Source organism: Lytechinus variegatus, chromosome 4 (genome assembly GCF_018143015.1).
Source record: "Lytechinus variegatus isolate NC3 chromosome 4, Lvar_3.0, whole genome shotgun sequence".
NCBI classification, from domain to species: domain Eukaryota; kingdom Metazoa; phylum Echinodermata; class Echinoidea; order Temnopleuroida; family Toxopneustidae; genus Lytechinus; species Lytechinus variegatus.
The window spans coordinates 11,228,696-11,252,450 of record NC_054743.1 but is presented as its reverse complement, the minus strand read 5'-3'; the positions used below and the strand labels follow the sequence as shown (position 1 = coordinate 11,252,450).

The 23,755-nt window shown below is 35.3% G+C and overlaps 1 protein-coding gene and 1 long non-coding RNA gene across 3 annotated transcripts in view; one reads left to right on the top strand and one right to left on the bottom strand.

Annotated features, from left to right (window-relative positions):
- The window catches only part of LOC121413381, a 33,792-nt gene that overhangs the window by 4,734 nt on the left and 5,303 nt on the right, over positions 1-23,755 (top strand). For both annotated transcript variants that reach the window (XM_041606175.1, XM_041606174.1), the window contains exons 2-9: positions 5,298-5,349; positions 15,084-15,382; positions 16,051-16,210; positions 17,147-17,312; positions 18,724-18,887; positions 20,259-20,335; positions 21,427-21,527; positions 21,905-22,015. In XM_041606175.1, coding sequence (XP_041462109.1) covers positions 15,181-15,382; positions 16,051-16,210; positions 17,147-17,312; positions 18,724-18,887; positions 20,259-20,335; positions 21,427-21,527; positions 21,905-22,015 — 981 coding nt within the window. In that variant the 5' untranslated portion in view covers positions 5,298-5,349; positions 15,084-15,180. The remainder of the gene's footprint in view (positions 1-5,297; positions 5,350-15,083; positions 15,383-16,050; positions 16,211-17,146; positions 17,313-18,723; positions 18,888-20,258; positions 20,336-21,426; positions 21,528-21,904; positions 22,016-23,755) is intronic.
- LOC121413382 lies at positions 12,286-14,593 on the bottom strand. The gene is made up of 2 exons (XR_005969738.1): positions 13,077-14,593; positions 12,286-12,464 (listed from the first exon to the last, which is right to left on the bottom strand). It is a non-coding gene; the product is annotated as an uncharacterized LOC121413382 (long non-coding RNA).

The window sequence follows — 23,755 nt, the reverse complement described above, 5'->3', positions numbered from 1 at the left end:
AGGCGCCATTTTGTAAAATCACATTATCAATCACATCTCCATTATCAATTATCAAAAATCAATCAAATTTACATCACATCAATTTCAGGTCAAGGGTCATCAGGTCATGTCATCAAAGGTCACCTGGAGGTCATGACGCGCGCGTACGCGCGCGTCAAAATTTAAAAATCCTCAAAATCACTTTTTGACCGAACAAGAGTACGTTTTAGGTCATTCTAAGCATTTCAAAAATTTGCGCGCGCGCACACATGCGTGCGCGTTTCCGCGCGTAACACCTTAACGCAACTCAGAAACACCGTTTTTTTTACATCATTGCATTGATAATAAAATTCTTAACAATTTGATACCTTGATCAACCTTCTACGACCATTAATAACGAAATTAACACCCGTTAAAGTTTGCAGCACGTGTGCGCGCGAGCTCTCACTATAGGCCATATATGGGCAAAAACATGCCTATTGCAAATTCACTGTAGCTCTTTAAATAGTCCATTGACCCCCAATTTTTTTTTCATATATCGATAGAGTATGAGTTGTAGATTTGATTTCATGTCACCATTGTCCCTAAATTATATCATGACGTCATCAAAATAGAGCCTAAACTAAAAATTTCATTTTTTCAAAAATGACGTCATCAAATTTATGCAAATTTGGTTGTAACTTCTCGAATATAGATCGTTTTTCGCCCAGATTTCGATATGTTGTGGTTTAGAATGTACTCTTTTTCCTCAGTCAACATGAATATTCGTTTTGAGAAACGCATTATTGCGTAAAACAGCGATGAAAAGAGGCATGTCATTTTTCCTCATTTTGCGTGTAATCTCTATGGGACATGACTTTTTCTCAAAACCAGATTCGACATTCCTCTATTTCGTGAGCCATATCTCCATTTTTTCTTGTCAGTTTTCTTTAAGCTTTTAGTATGTTGTAGCTGAGATTCTAAGCTTTCGCCAGTGTGCCCTTCATTTTTTGATCAGATGCCGAGATCATGCCCGTATTTCACTTGCAAAATTGGACTTGTAATTCTCAAAATTGCTTACGTGTATTCTCTATGGGGAATATCGTGGCTTTGACTGCTTCTTAAAGGGCGCGGGTTCGAGTCCTGGGGTGGACAAGATGAATTTTTTTTCACTTTTTTTTTCTTTTTGCCACTTCTTACATGATCCTTTATGATAATTTAAAGGTATAAAAGTTTAAATTTAGCAAGATAAAACAGATTATAATTACTTTTTTTCATATCACATGTATTTTGCGTGTAATCTCTATGGGACATGACCTTTTCTCAAAACTAGATTCGACATTCCTCTATTTCGTGAGCCATATCTCCATTTTTTCTTGTCAGTTTTCTTTAAGCTTTTAGTATGTTGTAGCTGAGATTCTAAGCTTTCGCAAGTGTGCCCACCATTTTTTGATCAGATGCCAGGATCATGCCTGTATTTCGCTTGCAAAATTGGACTTGTAATTCTCAAAATTGCTTACGTGTATTCTCTATGGGGAATATCGTGGCTTTGACTGCTTTCTAAAGGGCGCGGGTTCGAGTCCGGGGGTGAACAAGACGATTTTTTTTTTCACTTTTTTTTTCTTTTTGCCGCTTCTTACATGATCCTTTATGATAATTAAAAGGTATAAAAGTTAAAATTTAGCAAGATAAAACAGATTATAATTGTTTTTTTCATATCACATGTGTTTTGCGTGTAATCTCTATGGGACATGACCTTTTCTCAAAACTAGATTCGACATTCCTCTATTTCGTGAGCCATATCTCCATTGTTTCTTGTCAGTGTTCCCTGAGCTTTTAGTATGCTGTAGCTGAGATTCTTAGCTTTCACACCTGTGCCTTCATTTTTCGATTTGATGCCGAGATCATGCCCGTTTATCGCTTGCAAAATTGGATTTGTAATTCTCAAATTTGCTTACGTGTAATTTCTATGGGGAATATGCTAGCTCAATGGATAACGCATTTGACGTGTTCGTCCGTATTGCTGACGTGTAGGTCCGTGTTGCTGACGTGGTGGTCCGTGTAGCTGACGTGTAGGTCCGTGTTGCTGACGTATTGGTCCGTGTTGACGACGTGCTCTGCCGGCATGATCCGTGTAGATCCGTGTGAAGCTGCCGTGTTGATGCCGTGTTCACAGTCATCTGGGGCAAAACTATCCCGGACCTCCCCGGATCATGCCGGCATTGCCGTGTTGATCCGTGAGGTATAATCATCTATCTTGTATGTATCTGTTTGAAGATGTATGTCTGACGATTGTCATCACCACATCAATAATCACATTTAGTAATGGTCAAAACTTATTCTTAGGATGTCTACGATCAAGATTATCAATGATATCTAAATGATTTATTTCATACATCAGACGGCACTGAATGACAAATCATGACAGACCACCTAATTCGTCCGCATGACGAATTAAATTCTAGTTAGGTGGTCTGTCTACGACAGATCACCTATTGTTTTCGTCAGAATTTTCTTTCTTTATTTCTTTATTTCTTTCTTTATTCTTGGCACCTATGTTTGTCGCCAACTTTTCTCGAAATTGGCTGAATCAATTTTGCTGATTTTTTCGTCATATATAGAATCTATCATAGAGACGGCAAAATAAGCTTTTCAAGGTCATATGGTCATGATGACGTCATCTACGCGCCATTTTGTAAAATTCTTCATTTGATCATATCTTCATTATCAATTATCAAAAATTTACAATATTTACATGACATTAACTTCATGTCAAAGGTCAACTGTCAATGTCATCAAAGGTCATGTAGAGGTCATGACGCGCGCGTACGCGCGCGTCAAAGGTAAAAAAATCGTCCAAATGACCTATAAAATTTTTTGGGTACGTTTCAGGTCATTTTAAGCATTTCAAAAATTTGCGCGCGCGCACGTATGCGCGCGCGTTTCCGCGAGTTACACCTTAACACAACGCAGAAAACCGTTTCTTTTAATATCATTGCATTGCTAATAAAATTCTGAGCAATTTGATACCTTGATCAACCTTCTACAACCATTAATATAGAAATTAACACCCATTAAAGTTTGCAGCACGTGTGCGCGCGAGCTCTCACTATAGGCCATATATGGGCAAAAACATGCCTATTGTAAATTCACTGTAGCTCTTTAAAAAGTCCATTGACCCCCAATTTTTTTTTCATATATCGATAGAGTATGAGTTGTAGATTTGATTTCATGTCACCATTGTCCCTAAATTATATCGTGACGTCATCAAATAGGCGCCCAAACTAAAAATTTCATTTTTTTCAAAAATGACGTCATCAAATTTATGCAAATTTGGCTGTAACTTCTCGAATATAGATCATTTTTCGCCCAGATTTCAATATGATGTAGTTTATAATGTACTCTTTCTCCTCAGTTAACATGAATATTCGTTTTGAGAAACGCATCATTGCGTAAAACAGCGATGAAAAGAGGCATGTCATTTTTCCTCATTTTGCGTGTAATCTCTATGGGACATGACTTTTTCCCAAAACTAGATTCGACATTCCTCTATTTCGTGAGCCATACCTCCATTTTTTCTTGTCAGCTTTCCTTGAGCTTTTAACATGTTGTAGCTGAGATTCTGGGCTATCGGAAGTGTGGCCTTCATTTTTTGATCAGATGCCGGGATCATGCCCGTATTTCACTTGCAAAATTGGAATTGTAATTCTCAAAATTGCTTACGTGTAATCTCTATGGGGAATATCGTGGCTCAATGGATAACGCATTTGACTTGCTTTCTCGAGGGCGGAGGTTCGACTCCTGGGGTGAACAAGATGAATTTTTTTTCACTTTTTTTTTCTTTTTGCCACCTCTTACATGATCCTTTATGATAATTAAAAGGTATGAAAGTTAAAATTTAGCAAGATAAAACAGATTATAATTGTTTTTTTCATATCACATGTATTTTGTGTGTAATCTCTATGGGACATGACTTTTTCTCAAAACTAGATTCGACATTCCTCTATTTCGTGAGCCATATCTCCATTTCTTCTTGTCAGTTTTGCCGGAGCTTTTAATATGTTATAGCTGAGATTCTGGGCTTTCGGTAATGTGCCCTCCACTTTTTGATCAGATGCCGGGATCATGCCCGTTTTTCACTTGCAATATTGGAATTGTAATTCTCAAAATTGCTTACGTGTAAAGTCTATGGGAAACATTAATAATCACATTGAGCAATGGTCAAAATTTATTCTTAGGATGTCTAGAATCAAGATTATCAATCATATCTAAATGATTCATTTTATACATTAGCCGACTCTGAATGAAAAATCATGACAGACCACCTAATTCGTCCGCATGACGAATTAAATTCTAGTTTTTTTTAATGTTTTTATTAAGTATAACCATCTCATACACATATCACAAAACAAGTTCAATAACAAAATAAAATAACAGTGTACAGTATGGATAAGTAATCTACAGTGTATTAGATTTTGGGTAATGTAGACGAACAGACCTGTATTGCTTTTCTATGTTTTTTTTCCTTTTGTTGTTTTTGTATGCACAATAAAAGTTGCCAGATTTTGGGTAAGGATGTCATACTGAAGCTTGTGTGCATATCCACCATTTTAGGGTGAGGAAGATGAGGCAAATTTCATCTAGAGACCAAAAAGTCAAATGATTTGAGGGCATGTGCATAATTTTTTTAATTTTTTTTAAACTTGCTCTCATTTCTCCTACATGTACATGCACAATTTAATCCTCATAAATCACTATGCATAAATTGTATGCATGCTCTCATTTTGCTATCCAATCCATTTATTTTAATCTTACTTTTTGTTTTTCAGTTTTCACAGGTTTTCAGTTGAAAAAAAGATCATGTTATTTTGAACTTGTACTTTTTTTCTCATTCTTATGTGAATTTTTTTGAAACTTTGAACCATTGATTGTGAGGTATTTTCACATTTATACCTATAAATATTTACCGGTATATTACATCAAACGCCATCTTGTAGTCAAAGCTCATTTTGCATGTTTTGTTGATTGTAAATCAGGCGAGATTCATGGTTCGTGAAACTCCTTGTTTCACAAAATTACTGTCAAAATTAAAATTCAATTCATTTTTAGTTCATTAGTTATCAGATTTTAAATGCTCAGCACTTTGCTCAGTGATTTTATTTAGAATATTTCAGCCCAAAGTACCCCTTTAACTGGAGGAAGTTAGACTTGATTTTGTTTGGTTTTCTGGGCAGCTATTGATGCATCACACCTTACTGTTGTTATGAAATTGCCCAAAGTTTCTGTCTGATTTCATTTCCTCATTTTATCTTGAACATTCTGTGTTTTATTCATTTCAGAGCTGGATGCAGTTTTCCCTCTCAAGATGAAGATATATTCTGCATGAGTGAGGTAAATATAATTGGAACTTGCTGGTATTAAATCCTATATGTGCTGTACACTTATAGTTTGTATATTGTGCAGTATTGTTCAAACTCTCATTATAGGCTTCAGTTGAGTGACTCTGTCTGAAAGGGTTTTAAATCCAAAGTAGTGATTGTGGATACCAAATTGCCTTTTCCACTCCTTTATCCTTTAGACCTTGTTAGCTCAAAATCACAGCAGCATTGTATTTTTTGCACATTTTCTGCTACACTAGTGCTTTCACACCTGCTTCTTTCAAATTGTATTTTTTGTTCATGGAGGTTTTCAGCCAGATCATAATTTGCATGAAATAAAATTACTTGCTGACTTTATACATGTAGGATAGTTTTCAAACCAAGAGATATTTTATGGAGATGTTGTTTTTATTTTTGCAGTGAGAAGAGGAAAAAACCCAACATTTTAGTACTGGTACTGAAGAAAAACTGTTATTAGCAATAATAATAACATAGTAATAATCATAATAATCATTAATATGATAAAATACAAACAAATATATAAAGCAGGTTCATTAGGATAATTTTGTTCTGATGCATAAATATTTATATACTTTTGACTTCTGTAGTATAGTAATCAGAGGAGAGTTTTGTTGCTGGCTTGTAAATGGGAGAACATTATTAACTGGTTCCATTATTAGCTATGGATGTTTGTCTGAAACTGCAAATTTGTGCAAAATTGACCGTGGGGTGAGTTTATGTATTTTTTTTAATTGGGCAGGTGTGAATGACTTAACTGTTATTATAACAATGAAAGTGACTGCTTGGGGCTTTCAGTGTAGTCTTTGTTTGGCTGAGGGTTTTGAGTGTATTTTCAAGTCAGTTGGATTCTGAGTGAGGGTCAGTGTAGAGGTTAACATAATTTGGTGTTATGAAAACAGTACAAGTGTTGTGGAATGCTAGGGAAGCAAGACTAAAATTTCTTAGGTTGTACATGCTTGTACAGACATAATTCATCTCCCTTGAATTCACTCCACCAAGCTGCACTCCACTATTACATGCATTTAGCATAGCAGAATGATACATGTCAAGTATAACAAGATGGCTACAACTTTGGATTTTTTATTCTGCTTTTGAAATAAATGCCATTAAAGGAAAACAACTTTGTAGTGATGAGGTGTTTGGCCATTTATTTCTTGTTCAGACTTCAATGATTACATACCTGTATAATTTACAAGGCATTCACGTTTCTGTTATGATAAGTTCACAACTGATAATATCAAATTGCAACATTCAAGTACATACTTCTGTGGATAAGTGTACATGTATTTAGCAACAGAGCATGCCCTTATTAAGTTCAAGATCTTACTACTCTCTTTTCAGTGTTTTCGACAAATGGCTCCATCTTATCTGTCAGAGTTACTTGTAAAATATGAACCTGTTCGAAATCTTAGATCACTTCATAAGGATTTATATAACGTACCGATTTTTAAGACAAAGTTTCATGGTGAACGGGGGTTTGCGCATGCTGCGCCGGAACTCTGGAATAGCACCCCACAAAATTCAAGGCAAGTGGACACTATTGGGCAATTTAAAACTACATTGAAAACATATTTATTTAACTGAAAAGAATACTAACAAAGCATTACCAGCAGTTTACCCCTCATCTTTCTTTTTTCTAAAGCGCATTGAGACCTTTGTAAGGTGTACATGTAATGCGCTATACAAAAGCTTTTCTATTATTATTATTATTATTATTGCCCTATGGTCAAATATCAATAGTCAAAATACCATAATATTTTACTAGAGTCAACATAAGTCTTACATTTCAGATAGATAACGGAGCAATTTTTTTAAGAAGCTAATTACACTTTCCCCATCTAAATTCTTAATTGTTCCCTTATCAACAGAACTAAATATAACTTTTCCACCTGGCTCTTGGGTTAAAATTGGATGCGCTATCCAGCACAAATTTTCTGAAAACTTGTATCAAATGGGTACGGACTTATTTCAAGCTAGCAAAGTCATTAAACTCTGCATGCATTATTTTGCAAAAGACTCTCAGCATCAATCTTGAGCAAAATTGATTTGTTGTGAAGTGTGCGCTCGCTCTGCATTGGAGCTGCCACTAAATTGTTCCTGATATATTCATAGTGTTATTTTTGCATAGCTTTTCCCGAACAGTTCTTTATGGGTCATTCCACGGGGTTGGGGCAACAGCACTTTTTTGTGTTCCTTATGAACTGTTAGCTTTATCCTGAAAATGTGTTTGGTGTTTTGATGTTGCAATGTGGTTTTGTTGGAAGGCAGTTATGTAAGCAATTACTTGATGCAGAAATAAAAATGTTGAACTGCAAGTATTATTGATGGTGAGACTTTAAATGATGATGTCCAGACTCTTTTTTGGGGTACCAAGTGTGACATCCAAAATGGTCATTTTCAGTTGAAGATATCTAATCAAAAGATAGACTTAGTCAAATTCAAATGGCCATGATTGATAAAGCAACATTTGTTTAATAACAAAACAGTAATGGGATAGCAAATGAAAAGAGACCTCATATCATAAATCATTCCTACAAATCGGCATACCACCGTTACATGCGATGTCCTCGTTTATTTTTTCTGTAACGGCGGTAATGTGGTTAATATCTAAAAATCAGAAATCATTTTTTCCAAAATTATGTGTCAGAAATAAAGGGCAGGCAGTAAGCAACTGTTAATCAAAAGATTAGCTTTGAAAACCTATGGTAATGTCATCTAAATTAATCGAGAGTCGCCGATGTTTTGGGCGATGTCCGGGCCAAATTTGTAACGGTGGATCACATTTCATCGCGTATGTAAGAAGGAGACACCGGAGAAGAGACCGTCGATGTATCAGACGGACGGGTTGTTAGCACTGATCTCTCCCCTACCTGGATGGGAACAATAACGCTGATTGGCCTATTCCGTGTTGAAGCACCGGAAGTTGGTACCTCCGCACGCCGAGTTCCCCCAAAAAAGCCAAAATCGGAGTAGAGTCTGGTACACGGCAATAGTGTCAATTCTTAATTTTACTTACCAAATCAACTCTTATAACAGCATTTTTCAATGTGAATTTATACCTGATACAAAGTTTAAGAGGTCGTCCTGTGCCACGTATAATTGCACTTATTGTGACGACCGTGGAAACAGAGAAAATGGGATTACTTTTCACAGATAAGACAAGCTGGTGAACTGCATAGTTGTAGACTTTATGTAGTCCCATGTGCTCAAATACATGTGTGGTAATTCTAAATTACCAGAGCAAGTTTCCAAAACTTTAAAACTCCGGGGGGGGGGGGGGGGTTATCGATTGTTGTGATTTCTCTGGAAGCGTGATGAATTCAAACCATGATTCAAATAAATATTCAGTTTATTAATATTCACAAATTTCACCAAGTTTTATGAGTTTATCAATCATGAGACACGAAAATACTGACCAGCATGTTGTGAAACTTAGTTAAGACTGAAAATCTGCCGTTTCGGAGGAGTTAAACAAAAATATTTTTTTGCAAAGCATAGATCCTGACCGAAATAGACTGATTTTTGGGACAAGGACTGGATCTACAAGGTATTCTGAAAATTATTTATCTTTTATTTGTGAAAGGACAATAAAATTTACAAGCTATAGGTACATGTATGGTATAGGACTAGGACTTTAGGGGGCTTATGTAACTTGTGGCATGTGAATTTGTGATATTTCTCTGTCAACAATAGATCAAATTATTTTTTCCAAGAACTCTTTTTTTAAGTACGTAAAAAAGACATTAAGCTATACAGAGACGGATTTATAGACTTTAGAAATTTCACAGAACTTATTTTGAGATGCCGAATGCCAAGAAAAAATGTCTCGGTGGAGCAAAAAAAAAAGGGGGGGGGGTTATCAACCAGAAATTTAGGGGGTGACGCAATGAAAATAATCTGACAAGCAAAAAAAGTTATCAACCCAAAATTTAGGAAGGGATGCAAAACAAAAGAAATAATCTGACAAGTATCAAAAAGGGTTATCAACCAGAATTTCAGGGCGGACCACAACGATTTTAGGGGGTCCATCTGAATTTAGGGGGTATGCAGGAAAAAAATTGACAAGCAAAAAGAACAAAAAAAAAGTTGTCAACATAAATTTTTGGGGGTCGATCTGTCCCCCACCTAAAATTTAGGGGACCAGGACCCCCCCCCCCCCGCTTCCGCTGCCTACAGCTACATGTAAACAAACTGGGTAGAGGATAATTGAAGAGGGTCGATCGATGTGACAGAAAGAAAGAGAGAGAGAGAGAAGGTCAAGTCCACCTCAGAAAATGTTGATTTTAATCAATAGAGAAAAATCAGACAAGCACAATGCTGAAAATTTCATTAAAATCGGATGTAAAATAAAAAGTTATGACATTTCAAAGTTTCGCCTATTTTAAAAAAAATGATATGAACGAGCCAGTTACATCCAAATGAGAGAGTCAATGATTTTACTCACTATTTCTTTTGTGTTTTATAGTTTGAATTATACAATATTTCAATTTTTACGAATTTGACGTTTTGGCGTTTTGGACCTCCTTGCCGGAAGCACAAAATGTTAAAATAATGGAATACCAACCGAGATGTGCATATAACTGTTTTGTGAAATGAAGCGAAACTTTAAAATGCCATAACTTTCATATTACATCCGATTTTGATGAAATTTTCAGGGTTATGCTTGTTGAATTTTTTTCTTTTTATTCAAATCAATTTTTTGTTGGGTGGACTTGTTCAAGCCCAGTGTTATAAGCCTTCATAACCTAGAAAGTCCTCGCCATATCGATCCTAAGATGGTTATTTAGAAAACCTCCAAAATACCCCTAGACAAGTCAAGGATTTCATCCATTCTTCCGGCGTAGGTGAGAAAAACACCAACCCCTTCAAAATTATGTTTCCGAATTGTATACTGGGAAAGTACCATGGTTTCAAGAAAATTGCGAATTCTGGCACCTTAAATATATGAAGTTTTGTATAAAAAGCAATGAGTGCTTCAGTGTGCAGACAGCTAGCATATCGCTCACAATGCACATGCTAATGGAGCGATCGCGTTCCTTTTGGGGGAACTGGTATGGCGGACAATAGAAATCGCGGGCTTCAAACAAAGGACCCTCCCCGCATATCCAGTTAGGGGAGAGATCAGAGGTTGTTAGCCGAAATCCACATGCACATGAACAGCTATGATAGCGGGCGTTTTGAAGCATTGCAATTGGGAATATTCCTGCAATGTCTTTGTAACGGTGGATTGGATATCCACGATGTTTTCCCTTTCAAAGCGACGTAAGTACGGAGATTTATCCCGATACTCGTATTTTGAAACTAGTTAAACCTTATCTTTAAAATGTGGAACTGTATTACCATGCAGAAAGTGTTTTTAAGTTTGAAAAATCTCGCTAATTTTCCATCATCTTTCACTTCGGTCCCACATGTAGCTTCTCGTGTAAGTGAAATATGTGATTGAGACATTGCCGTGTTTGTTCCAGATTTGCTGAATGGTTCCAAAGAAAATAATGCTTTTATTAATGTGATTCCGTGCAAACATGTTTTGAATGGTAGCTGACATGATTCAATCGTAATTTAGTTGATTTTTTTACACAAAAATATGTTGATTCAATAGGCCAATGGATACTCAGAAACAGCTCTTTCACTGATGATCATGACGGTGACATCTCAAATTTGGTACAAAATTTCTCCTTGTTTAAATTGGCTCCTACTGATTCTAGGTAATATGGGTATCAAAGACCTGATGATCAAATTTGAATTTGCAAAAAAAAATGAGAATTTCGAACCAGTGGCGGCGCCACGGGGGAGGCAGACCCCCCCAAAAAAAAAAAATTTTTTTTTTTTTTTGCTTGTCAGCTGATCCCAGCCCGAAAGGAGGGGGGAGGGGCAAAATAATTTTTCTGTTACTACCCCCCCCCCTACACATAGTAGATGGGCTTTGTGTATGATGAAGCATGGGAATAATTCAATTACTAGTAATTCTTAGCTATAGGCTTAACCTTCCCCAAACTTTTCATCTTGTTGAATGTTGGTATACTTTTCAGCACTCATTCTTTTTCCCTCATTTCTTTCTCCGTTTTTTCAATTGTATTTTTTTATTTCTATATATTCAGTTAAGGATTTTTTCAATCTTATTTTAATTTATATTTATTCAATTGTTAGGAGAGGGGGTGGGTATTTGTTTTATCAGAAAGCAAGAGCCTTTGTGATTGTTTTCAATGTGATTTTTTTTTATTGCAATATAACGACATTTTAAAAACATGTACAAGCGAAGAAAAGAAAAAGTGACACAATCGAGTTTGTTTCACAAGAGTTTATTTGCTGTATCAGAAGGTAAATTGCACATTTGAATTCCATTAATTCATTTAATTCCAATAAAACAAATATATCATGTAATTGCTTGAACAATTAAACTTCATAGTTGAAAATTAAATAGGATGGTCATACAAAACTAAATGGAATTGTCGAGATAACCACCCTAGATTATAATGCAGAATAAAATTAGATTAAATTCATCCATTGAGAAACGAAATTAAAGTAAAGATAATTTATGAAAAGGTACCGGTAATGGGCAAGTAATTGTATTGTGAAAACAAAGTAGAACACAAGAAAGCAAATACAAAAACCTTGTATAAAACATAACTTTATATTTAATTTATGAACTACATGTAGGAAATGATGAATTCTAATTGCTATGAAAAAAATACAAAGTGAGGGTGTATTTTGCAAGAACAGATCAGATTCCTTGTCATTGCCCTAGTAATCCACCCCCTTACTTTAATGAGAAAATGTCAAGACATGTACATGAGTAAATGATTTCATATAATAATATAAAATATCGTGGAAACAATCCAGCAAGTTTTGTTGATTAAAATGTAATAATTTAGTGTAAAAAAACAGTCAAACTTCCAAATACTATTTTTCTCAAATAACTAGAGGTAGCCTCTGTTGAAGGTAAAAATGTATATCTTCAGTACATGAAGTGTCAATCTGGTGACCTGTACTCCTGGCCTGATGGCGAGGCACAATTCTACCTCTATCTATTTTGTGACATTGACAGAGTCCTCTTCCACACAGTTGTCATTGGGTCACCGATCATCTTGAAGTTCATAAACTTGTAACCTGAATGCAGAGAGAAATATTGCATGTTATTTCTTATTGTCAGGTTTAGTGTACAGTGTAATACTTTTTTTTTGCATTTGCCAGTAAGAAGTTTACCATAGAGTTTTTAACCAAAGGAAAAGATTGTAGTTTGCAGTGTTATTCTTGAACATTTATTAGAATAGCTTAGTAGAAATAGTACATTTTACTTTCTTGTTCACGACTCTATGTTCAAACAACAGATGTAAGTTTTTTTTTATTCAATTTGTCCACTAAGTACTTTACAATTGTCCTTTTGGCATGCTGGAACTTACTGTTTTATCCAATGCATTTATTCCAGTGATGACATGATTATATTTTAATTAATGTCACTTAGAACTACATTACCATGTACATGTAACTGAGGTAAAATAAGTTAGAGTAAACAAATTGAACAAGTTATATGTGTAAGTATTAATGCATTGTCCATGAATTGCATGCCAACTTTGTGTTGTTTTGTCTTGAAAAACCATACATGTAGCTTAGAAGAACTAAACTAGTACCTTTTCCCTACATCTTTTTCACCCGAGTATTGTATCAAAGGTATCAAAATTATAATCGTGTACATGTATGAATAAAAAAAAAACATTTTACCTGTTCATTGATGCATTTTAGAAGCTTGCCTGTAGATGTTGTATTTCTACACTTGAGTAAGATGAGTTAACTCGCATTAGTGTGTTGATACTAAAAGAATGGCAAGTACATGTAATACTATTCAATATGATCATTACAAGGACATGATGTCCATGTAACGGAGGTATGTACATTTGAAAGTAATATCGTGAAGGAGATATTTTAAAGTAATAAAGATTTGGAGATCATAAGCTAGCACTCTTTTTTTTTCCCCTTTAGACAGAAACATTTGTTTCCAGAGATAGACGGAAGTGGAACCTTGAGGATTACCTTAGTATTATTTTAAATATAAATTTATCAATAATTTTGTACATTTTTCCTTGTTTAAACTCTAATTTAAATTGCTTTTATTTGCAAAGAATTTGACATGAAAAATGTTTTTTAGTATAATCAATTGATCTTGTGCAAATATTCTAAGGCATGAAGTGGAATTTGGTGTTTAATGGCCATTAATGGACCTTAACTTAGCAATGCTTCAAAGTATACCTCTGTTACTGAGACATGATGTCCATGTAACGGTGGTATGTACATTTGAAAGTAATATCTTGAAGGAGTTATTTTAAAGTAAAAAGAATTGGAGATCATAAGATAGCACTGTTTTGTTTTTTCCCTTTAGGCAGAAACGTAAATGTTTCCAGAGGTAGACGGAAGTGGAAACTTGAGGATTATCGTAGTATGATTTTAAATATAATTTGTCAATAATTTTGTACATTTTTCCTTGTTTAAACTCTAATTTAATTTGCTTTTATTTGCAAAGAATTTGACATGCAAAATGTTTTTCTTTAGTGTAATCAATTGATCTTGTGCAAATATTCTAAGGCATGAAGTGGAATTTGGTGTGTAATGGCCATTAATGGACATTAACTTAACATTGCTTCTAAGTATACCTCTGTTACTGAGACATGATGTCCATGTAACGGTGGTAACACTAAAAATAGAAGGTTATGCCAGAAAGAGTAGTTTAGTTTTTCCAAAGAGAATATTCCATTCTGTTGAGGCATGACTTCTCTCAACTATTTAGTTCTATATGCCATCATAAATTCAATTTTCTAGACTGGTGAGAAAAAAGAACGACACAGAACATGGCACTGGTATACACACAGAGCATCAAGTTCCATTTATTGATGCTAAATCTTTCAAAATATATATGCCATGTTGAAAAGTGTGGAATAAAGTGACTAACAATGTTGTTAGCAAAATATTTATCAAGAGTAATGGAGATCAACCCCTTTATTTTGACAGTGGGAGAGCATAGTCTTAGTAAGGATGATAAATGATGTCCATGTAACGGTGGTATTTTGTCAAATCTTATTTCTCAGTTTACTCCAATATGCAGGGTGGTATGAAATGCCTGTAAGTGGATTTAGCTGAAGGATTGTCCCATGAAACATATAAGAAATAAAACATTTCATTTATTACATTTCTATTTTTTGACCCTGATGTCACAATTTTTGCCCCAACCCCATGGAATGACCCTTATGTGACTAACTTGGCTCTCACTCCTTCCCTATAAATTCACACCTGCTCAACGTGACCAGCTTTAATAGCTAAAGAAATTGTAACTGTTTTACAGTTTATACAGGTTTTTTTAATAGTTTATTGTTACATGTAGGTATCTACAACTGTTGGTATTCCGGCTAGCAATAATCGACCACCCCCATGTACATGAAGATGTGCAGTGTATGCCTTTAATATCTTTATACAGCCATACAAGCTACTACATGTACGTATCTGTTCACAAAGTATTTTACAAAGTGTGTGATACCCGGAGGCAGTTTGTACGAGTCCATCCCCCCACTACCCTTAAATATTTTAATTTCTTAAGCATTGTGTCATTATGCATTTGATTATCATAATGCATTTGATTATCATATATTCTTGTACTTGTTTTGTAAAATATTCTGCAATTCAGCCTTTGGCTGTGAATGAATTTTCAATAATAAACCATTACCATTACCTCAATTACAGCCTAACAGAGTAAAAGCCTGTCTATCTTGAGGACACAACACCCCCACCCAAACCAGCCAGAGCCAATACCTTACAGACAGTCCCAGCGGCAGCAGCGATGGGGGGAGGTACCAGCAAGAACAAGACCCAGGGTGATCAAGCAGGACTGAACCTGAACAAGGATGAGAGACGCTTCCTACAGAGATGTCTTTACAGCCTCCCGTTCCCTCCAGGAACCATCAATGCTGAGATGGTAGCTGCTGCTGCTAGAATGGTGGAGAGATTAGAGTACCATGACCCTATCAATATCTTGACAAAAGGTAAACAGACGGTGTGAAAAATAGGCCTGGTAGGTCTTGACAAACTATTCCCCAGGGAGTGGAGAAAGTATGTGGGTACCATGATCCTATCAATATCTTGACTAAAGGTAAACAGACGGAGTAGAATTTAGGCTTGGTAGGTCTTTGGGGTTCATTTTCATTTGGTCCAATGCCAATTCGTAAAATCACCAACTTGTTTTATACTTTCATTTGGTCTACCTTGAGTTCGTCCAATATCCACATTGTCTAATTGCCATTTCGTCCACTCACCATTTCGTATAATAACCAGTTGGTCTCCTTTGATAAACTGTCGGTCACTTGGATAAACTACTTATTTCTTATCAAACAGATCAGACAAAGTTTAAGTTAGATTTTGATAATGAAAACAGTAGACACAGAATCACCACACCTTATAGTAGAGAGAGAGAGTTTGAAAGACAGTACTGTAGACCAATCAGAACATGTCTAGATCCCTCATACCCATGATAATCGCTTCACTATTAACTGCATATTGAACTTTTTCAACTTTTTTTTAATGCCGGCACCTTGTTTTACTATGCTCCCTTTTAAACTAAAAAGATCCCAATTATGCAACAAGTCATGTACATGTGATAAAGTACAAAATGTCCTCACTCACTATTTTACATTATTTCTTGTAATTTTTTCAGGTGGTCGAGCCAAGGGCATCTACATCCTGGTCAAAGGTCAAGTAAAAGTCCTATCAGTAAGCAATGAACCTGTAGCCATTCTCTCTCCTGGTGAGTTCTTTGGAGAGATATCAACCCTCTTCTATGTTCCTGTCACTGCGACTGCTCAATCATCAGCTCAGTAAGTAGTAAAACCACTATTATGGGAGATGGAGGTTTGAAGGGAATGATGAAAGTCGACATAATTGCTGACAACAGAACAGACCTGCCAACCAGTACGTTTTTGCAACAAAATGCAGCAGTACGTTTTTCTTCCAAAAATATGTTTTTTTGAAAAAAATGTACACAAATATGGTTATTAGATCAATATAATTTCAGGTAACTTGTTTTTTTCAATCATTTTGTTAAAACCAGGGTGAGATAAACACATGTTTCAATGTTTATGCAAGAGCCGTGCGCATTTTAGCTTGCATGCAGCTGGAGCGCCGTAGTGAGCGAGTGCGCCAAGCATTTTCTTGGGGAAAAATACATTTTTTTATCACAGAATACAGTTTTTTATTCCCAGAGGTTGACAGGTCTGAAAGAACATGTGGCTGGCTTTACCTGTATTCCAAGAAAGTTTTGTATAATACACTGTATATTGTATTTCATAATTTGATTATCTACAGTGTATTACATTTTCAATCATTAAGAGTGGAAAAATTCAGAGTTATAACTTGCCTAGCTAACACCTCCCAGGAAGTTTCCTTGTCCTAGAGATTATTAAAAACGAGCAAGGCAGCGCGATATGATACAATGCACAAAATATCATTGACCTAGTGACTATTTTTAATATCTTTTCTAGTTTCTTATGATCTTTTTTAAAATATTGTGTCTTGTTGTTATTTCTCATATTTTGAAAGGGGTTGAAAGAAATCAAGTTCCAAAGGGTAATGAGATGTGGTAAAATGTCATATGCTTTTATACAGGCAATAAAAGGTTGAGTTGAGTTCAGATTTTATGGTTTTTAGAAGTATGTGATATTTCTGTTGCTAAAATGACACATCCTTCTAATTGTCAACCTTTAAGACATCACTCATGATAGCTACTACAGTATGTTTCCCCTCCTTGTTATCAGAGCTCAGTTCCTCTTACTGAAAGAAGAGAACCTTCGGAAGGCAACCGGTGAGGTGGTATCAACAGACCTGATGGACTACTACGTCAGACAACGTTACTTTGATACCAGCGGAAAGCTAGACCAGGCACAACTCATGAACAGGATCTGTCTAACCACGCTGGAAAGGGTAACAATTCAATATCCCTTCATCAAACCTTATTAACTCTTTGCATGCTGAATTGATTTTTTTTTGGATAATAATGACAATTGTTTCCACGTTAGTTTCTTTAATTCAAGATATGCATATTGCACCATTGATACTGATTATTATTTCATATATGTTATCCTAGAACTGTTGCCTTTTATTAGCTTATCTAATTTGAAGGTAGGGGAGAAAGCTAATTATTACGATTGTTGAATTTAATTGTATGAATGTGCAAAAATTGCAACATCAGCAAGCAAAGGGTAAAAGGCCCTGTCTCTTCGTACTATGCAAGCCTTGCATGTAACTCATGGGTGACTACTTATGCTAACCGCTGGTTGCCTGTAGGTTACCTGCTTTTACATGGTCTCATCCGTATCTGGCAGGCAGTTGCCTGTAGGAGTCCATGCAAGTCTGATAAGCCCACTGAAAAGTTTGGAACATGCCCAAAACTTTTTGCGATTGATTGCCCGGAACTTATGCGCAAGTCTTGCATGAAATGATGTGTCGGGGAATAGGGAAGCAGTAATGCTGATTGCATTTTTCAATACGCGCAATCGGCAAACCGTTGTTTCTCTTTTTCATGTGCAATGTCAATGTATTGCAGCTACAGTTTGTAACCGTGTATGTGCATATTAAGTGAAAATATGCTGTTCTTGTTTGTTTTTGTACAGTACATGTCTCCAAATGGATTTGTGCATTTTATCAAAAATTTGTGCGGCATTGCCTTGAAAATCTCCACATATCTCAAAAACTACAATATATAACTGCCTAGAAATTAAACTATGTATAAAGTAGGTCTTGTACATTCATTTTCTGCTAAAATCTCAAATCGATTTCCCCAGCAAAACTGACTAATATGACATTTAGATGAATGCTGATGATATATGTTTTTAGCTTTGCATCCCTCTCCCTATCTCTATACTTCTATCTATATTCTAGGCATTCATTGTCCACCCTCATGTACCTGTGTTATGTCGGGTTATTGTCTTTTGTCTCTGAATTTTTCAATTCTGTTTATAAGATTTTTTTTTTGCCCCTTTCGTTAATATCTTCATGTATTCCTTTGCGTATATTCCAGTATTCTTTCTATCCTAACTTTTTGAGGGGTCCACATTTTACAAGCTTTGCTTTTCAGTGGACCCCTCCATTCTTCTCATGATTATATGATTATATTGATTTAATTATATTGCTTATATTGATTTAAGTTTGACATGCATGTAATAATTTATATTTGAATCACTCATTGAATATGTATATCATTTATTCAATGTTGAATTTTCTTCATGCTGTTATTCAAATTGAATTAATCTATCTTGTAATTATTTGAATTATGTTGAAGAATGAAAAATAAATTGAATTGAATATGTTATTGACTTATTTTTCCTTCATTCAGATACCACTGTTTAGCAAATGGAAGGGCGATGCATGTTCATCACTAGTCAAACAATGCAAGGATGATATTGGTATTCCGTATCCAGTCTTACTCATCCCAGATATGACAATGATGGTCATGGAGGAAGATAAATCAGAAGAGATTGTCATCGTCACAAGAGGAAAGTAAGTCACAATCTTATTTGAAAAGTAAATTTGAAAAAAATAGTAAATTTCAGTCATATTTGGATTATATTTGGAGTGCATTCTCTGGGCCTATGATGGATGCTCCAAGGTTTCTGAAGTCCGCCGCACACTTTGCGATTGGTCTGCAAACCGACTTTGGAATAAAACATAGTAGACTTTGATGCTAATATTGAGACTTACTTGAAATTTCTTACTGTGTAATGTTCTAAATCATCGTACAAATACCTATGTTTAAATCTGTGACTATGCTATCATCCTTATTTAAATAAAAGTGAATTTAATGTCTAGTCGAAATGGCGTCATAGCAATGGTACGATGGGCTATGATATGATATCAATTTGACTTTTACTGTATATTAAAGGCTTGCAAGCATCAAAAATTTCATATTAGTATTCTTATTTTGAACCTCAAGTTAATTTTCATTAACATTTTCAGAAAATGAGCAAAGTGCGATTTGCTCCAAAATCGGATCACGGACCAGTCGTAAAGTGTGCGATAGCCTTTAGGTTCCTATAATTTTCAACCATCGTGTCAGATGTGTTTTGTGTTTGAATTTGGCACTTACTGTAATTGTAGATTCCCTTCTATGATTTTAGACCACAAAATCATTTAGGCATGGCAGATTAAAAACCATGAATATCATTAGAAGAAACTAATGTGTGAATCTGAATATACTCTTATGTAGAGATGAGTGAAAAATATTTAACAAAGAATAAAAAAAGAATTGCTGATGATCTTATCATGGAATAAATACTGTTGTGGTATCATTAATCAATTTTTCTGTGCAACGTTGCTTACGCATAAAGATTTCAAACTCTTCTTGCTCATTAACTTGTATAATAATAATAATAGGCATTTATGTAGGTAGATGTAATTGAAATGTAGTTATCCATATGTCTGTGAATAAAACAACTGGGTATACCGTAGTAGATTCCTTTCTTCTGGGACACTCTGTAGAATTTCTTGCTTGAATTACTTCACAGTAACAGTTATAATCCCCTTCAGGAATTGGAAGACTATTGATACCTATTCAACTCCAGAGTTTAATATTGATGCCTAATTGAGTCTTATATCATACAGTGTGTCCCAACAAAAATACGAAACTGAATTATTGAGGATTTCTCATTCTCTAATCACAAGTAAATGATACAAGAACCTATCATTGTCTCATTGAGTTATACCAGATGGAAAAGCAGACTCTTACAATGTAATTTTACAAAAGTTGGTCAGTCTATTTCATTAGTGATGTTATGATAGATAATCAAATTATGATAGATCATCAACAATTGTCTAGGTTTTTTTTCTGGGACACACTGTATAAGAATTTGATTTGGATAATTTATTTGACAGAGTGGAGGTCAGAAGAGAAAAAGAATCCATCACAGTCATTGATGTTGAAAGGTGGCCATTTTGGATTGGAGAAGAAGGTAACCATAAACAATTGTCCTAATTCACTTTAATTTGAAGTTCAGCCGTCCCATTGTTTCCCTTTCTCTTTATAACAACAAACTTAACAATTTCTATTTCATCATGAACAAGTGTCAATCATGCATATGCATAAATATGATAATTCTGAATTTGTTTCTTTACAAATTGATCACATAACTCTTTCTGTTGATCAGACATGAGTTAAAGTTGAAATTATGTGAATGTAATTGAAATTATGTATATATAGCAGTCAGTGTTGTACTACCACACCGGTTGATATTCAACACCAACTCTCCATGCTGTATTTCAACTGGTACTTCTTTTCCTTCTGACAAAGAATATGATTTATGAAAATTACATTTTTTTATTTAAAGCTAAATGATAGTAGTTGCAGTAAAACACTAATTTCGTGAGAAAGTCTGTAAAACCAAGGTTAAGTATGACTATATCATCTTGGATCTAGATCTGGTACAGTTACATAATCTGAACTATGTGAAATCATAAAATCTAAGCTGAAATACGATCACACTGAAGATCGCCAACACATGGGACAGTGTATTATTATTGCTGGAATAAAGACCCGACGGAAGTGACCGAATCCATGCTTATTTTGCTTATTTCTCAGCAATTACACAATTTCTTCCAGAATCCTTTGGCACATATTTTTTATTCATACAAACAGACACTTGGGTGGTCATTATATTAGATTCTGTAAAAAGTCATTTTGAGATCGTCACCAGAACTGGAATTTATCTTTAAGCCCTGAAATCTTGCTAGTTTTCATCCCCTTGAACTGGTCATAAAAAAAGGCCTGGATGACAACCCTGGTTTAAGTGTTGCTGTTTTAATGACATGGATTATTGCTTTGCTTTTGATTGGATCGCATTACTGTAGTCGATTCATCCAAATATATTGATGAGCTGATACCTCTATCTCTTTGTCAAGTTTATTTTTCCCAATTTCTGCAGGCATCTATTTGATCCTTCAACTGAAATATATGTCCAAGTACAATCTACATTTTTAAACAATTTTGCTGCACGTATTAACCCTTTCTCGCTTTTTCTCTCGTTCTGTTGTCCATCACCCGTAGGTCTCTTCGCCAATATTGACAACACATGCTCTGTCCGTGCTGTAGGCCCTTGCCAAGCCATCAGGATTAAGAAATCTACCATTCAAAATATCACCAATAAAGTGAGTTTTTAACTGTAGTTTTGACAATTATCGTTTTATGATTACTCATTATACATGTAGTGTATGTAAATGAGCCATGTTTGAATTTCATCAGCAATGTGAAAGGAAGCTTGCTATTGTATAACCCCCAAAATAAATATTTTAATGAAAATGTAGTTTCAAAATGTTTTGTGAAATCATGAAATCTTAGCTGAATAACAGTCACACTGAAGAGTGCCAATACAGAGCTTATGTGGGACAGTGTATTGTTATTGGTTAGAAAAAGACCCAATGTCTTGTTTTGCTGATTTCTCAGCAATTGCCTCGATTTCTTCCATGACCCTTGGTATCAGGGTGATTGGTCATAAATGTGATTTTATTGTTGTCTTTGTATAAAGTTCAAGGTCGAAGCAGGACATGACTTTGAGAAGCGAGCCAAGGTTTGGGAAACAAGAACAAACCAACACAATCGGTTATCTGACAGAATGAAAGCTGAAATACTCCTACCTGTAAGTATGTTTATACACTCCTCATTTCTATCAATGTACAGCTCTATCCCATTAAAGTCATAGAGCTAGTAGAAAGCTTCACATCTAGGGGTAAATTGCAGAGATGCCAACTGTCTTGATAGACCAGTTCGTAGTTGCTTCTGGACAATTTTGGTCAAATGACCTTTCATTTCTTTTCATTATGATAGGCAGATTTCAAAGTAAGATATTACGTAAGCTTGCCTTACATAGCAGGATGAGGAAATTGAATAGACCAGGTGACTAGAATAGCACACCAATGAAAACTTTATAAAGGTAATTGTTGCATTCCTACTTTGAATGCATATCATAGTAAGTTGCACAATGTACTTGGCAAACTGTGAAATACCAGTCGTGAGTGGACGCATTTTTGTTTTTTTTGGATGTACATGAAAATGAATACCACTATTCAAAAGAATATATGAATAATTAAGACATCAAAGTTGGTGCTTATCTCATTAGATTTTAAACCACCATGTCATTTTAGTAAAAATGACCTTCCTCTGATCATGCGTAGAATATTTTGATCATGCGCAGAAAGGAACTACGAACTGGCTTATTCCATCGGAAGGCTCCTGAAAAAGACCAGAGTCCCATCCTTACTATCATCATTCTAATCTGCCAAAATAAGTCTCAGATTGCATCTACATGTAGCATCACCGGCCAGCAGAGTCAAGTGCTCTTTGCACATAGTCTGTTGTTAGTTTCAAATCATCCCTAATCCTTATTTCCAACAGTTGGTTTCTCGGAAATTGTAACTTATTGGCCGGAATTCACAAAGGTGGTTTTGAAAACGCACCGTTGAGTCCATGGTTTATGCAGATTCCCTGTATAAATTACGCTTAATTTAGCACGTATCGGGCGCGTGTATAAAACATGTCCAATGCTGATTCATGCTTTTGTCAAAGTGCGCCAAATTGACGCCGGTTGCCGTGGTTATCCATGCTATTTTATTCATGAGTCCACTCTTCAAACAGTGGACTCATGAATGAAGTAGCGTATCTTACCATGGTAACAGGCGTCAATTTCGCGTACTATGACAAAAACGCGCATTAGCATTGGAATATTTTATACACGCGCCCGATACGTGCCAAATTAAGCGTAATTAATACAGGAAATCTGCATAAACCATAGATTCAACCGGTGGTTTTCAAAACCACCTTTGTGAATTCGGGCCAAAGTGTTCTTTAAGTGGATATTGTGGCATGCATGTTTGGGGAAGTTATGAATCGATGGTTTAAACCATTGGAGGTGTTTCACAAAGAGTAATTGTTGAATAATGGGGCATTGCAAGAAATTTGCGATCAGTTGCAAGTCCATTTTTGGTGCCTGTATTGATCATATCTCTTATAATTGTAAACTTGTGATTGATTGCTTATCTGCTTCTTAAAACAAGGAGTGTAATCTCATTTGCTACTGCTTTATTATTCTATGCATTGTAAAATTGCTAAAGAATATTTGCAATTGATTGCAAATATTTTCTTGCAACACCCCTTTAGAGTCATACTCAAATGTGCACTTGATGTGTAACACACGATCTTATTGATTAATATGCAATAGCATGTGTGTTCTTAGCATGATTTATACCATATACCACTGGGAATTTCAATGGGACTTGTAAGTCACACACTCACACTTAAATCTTTGTGACACTTCCTCATGGTCACGTCTTGCGGATGGTAAATAATCATATATCTGATTGATAAGACGTCTGTAAAAACT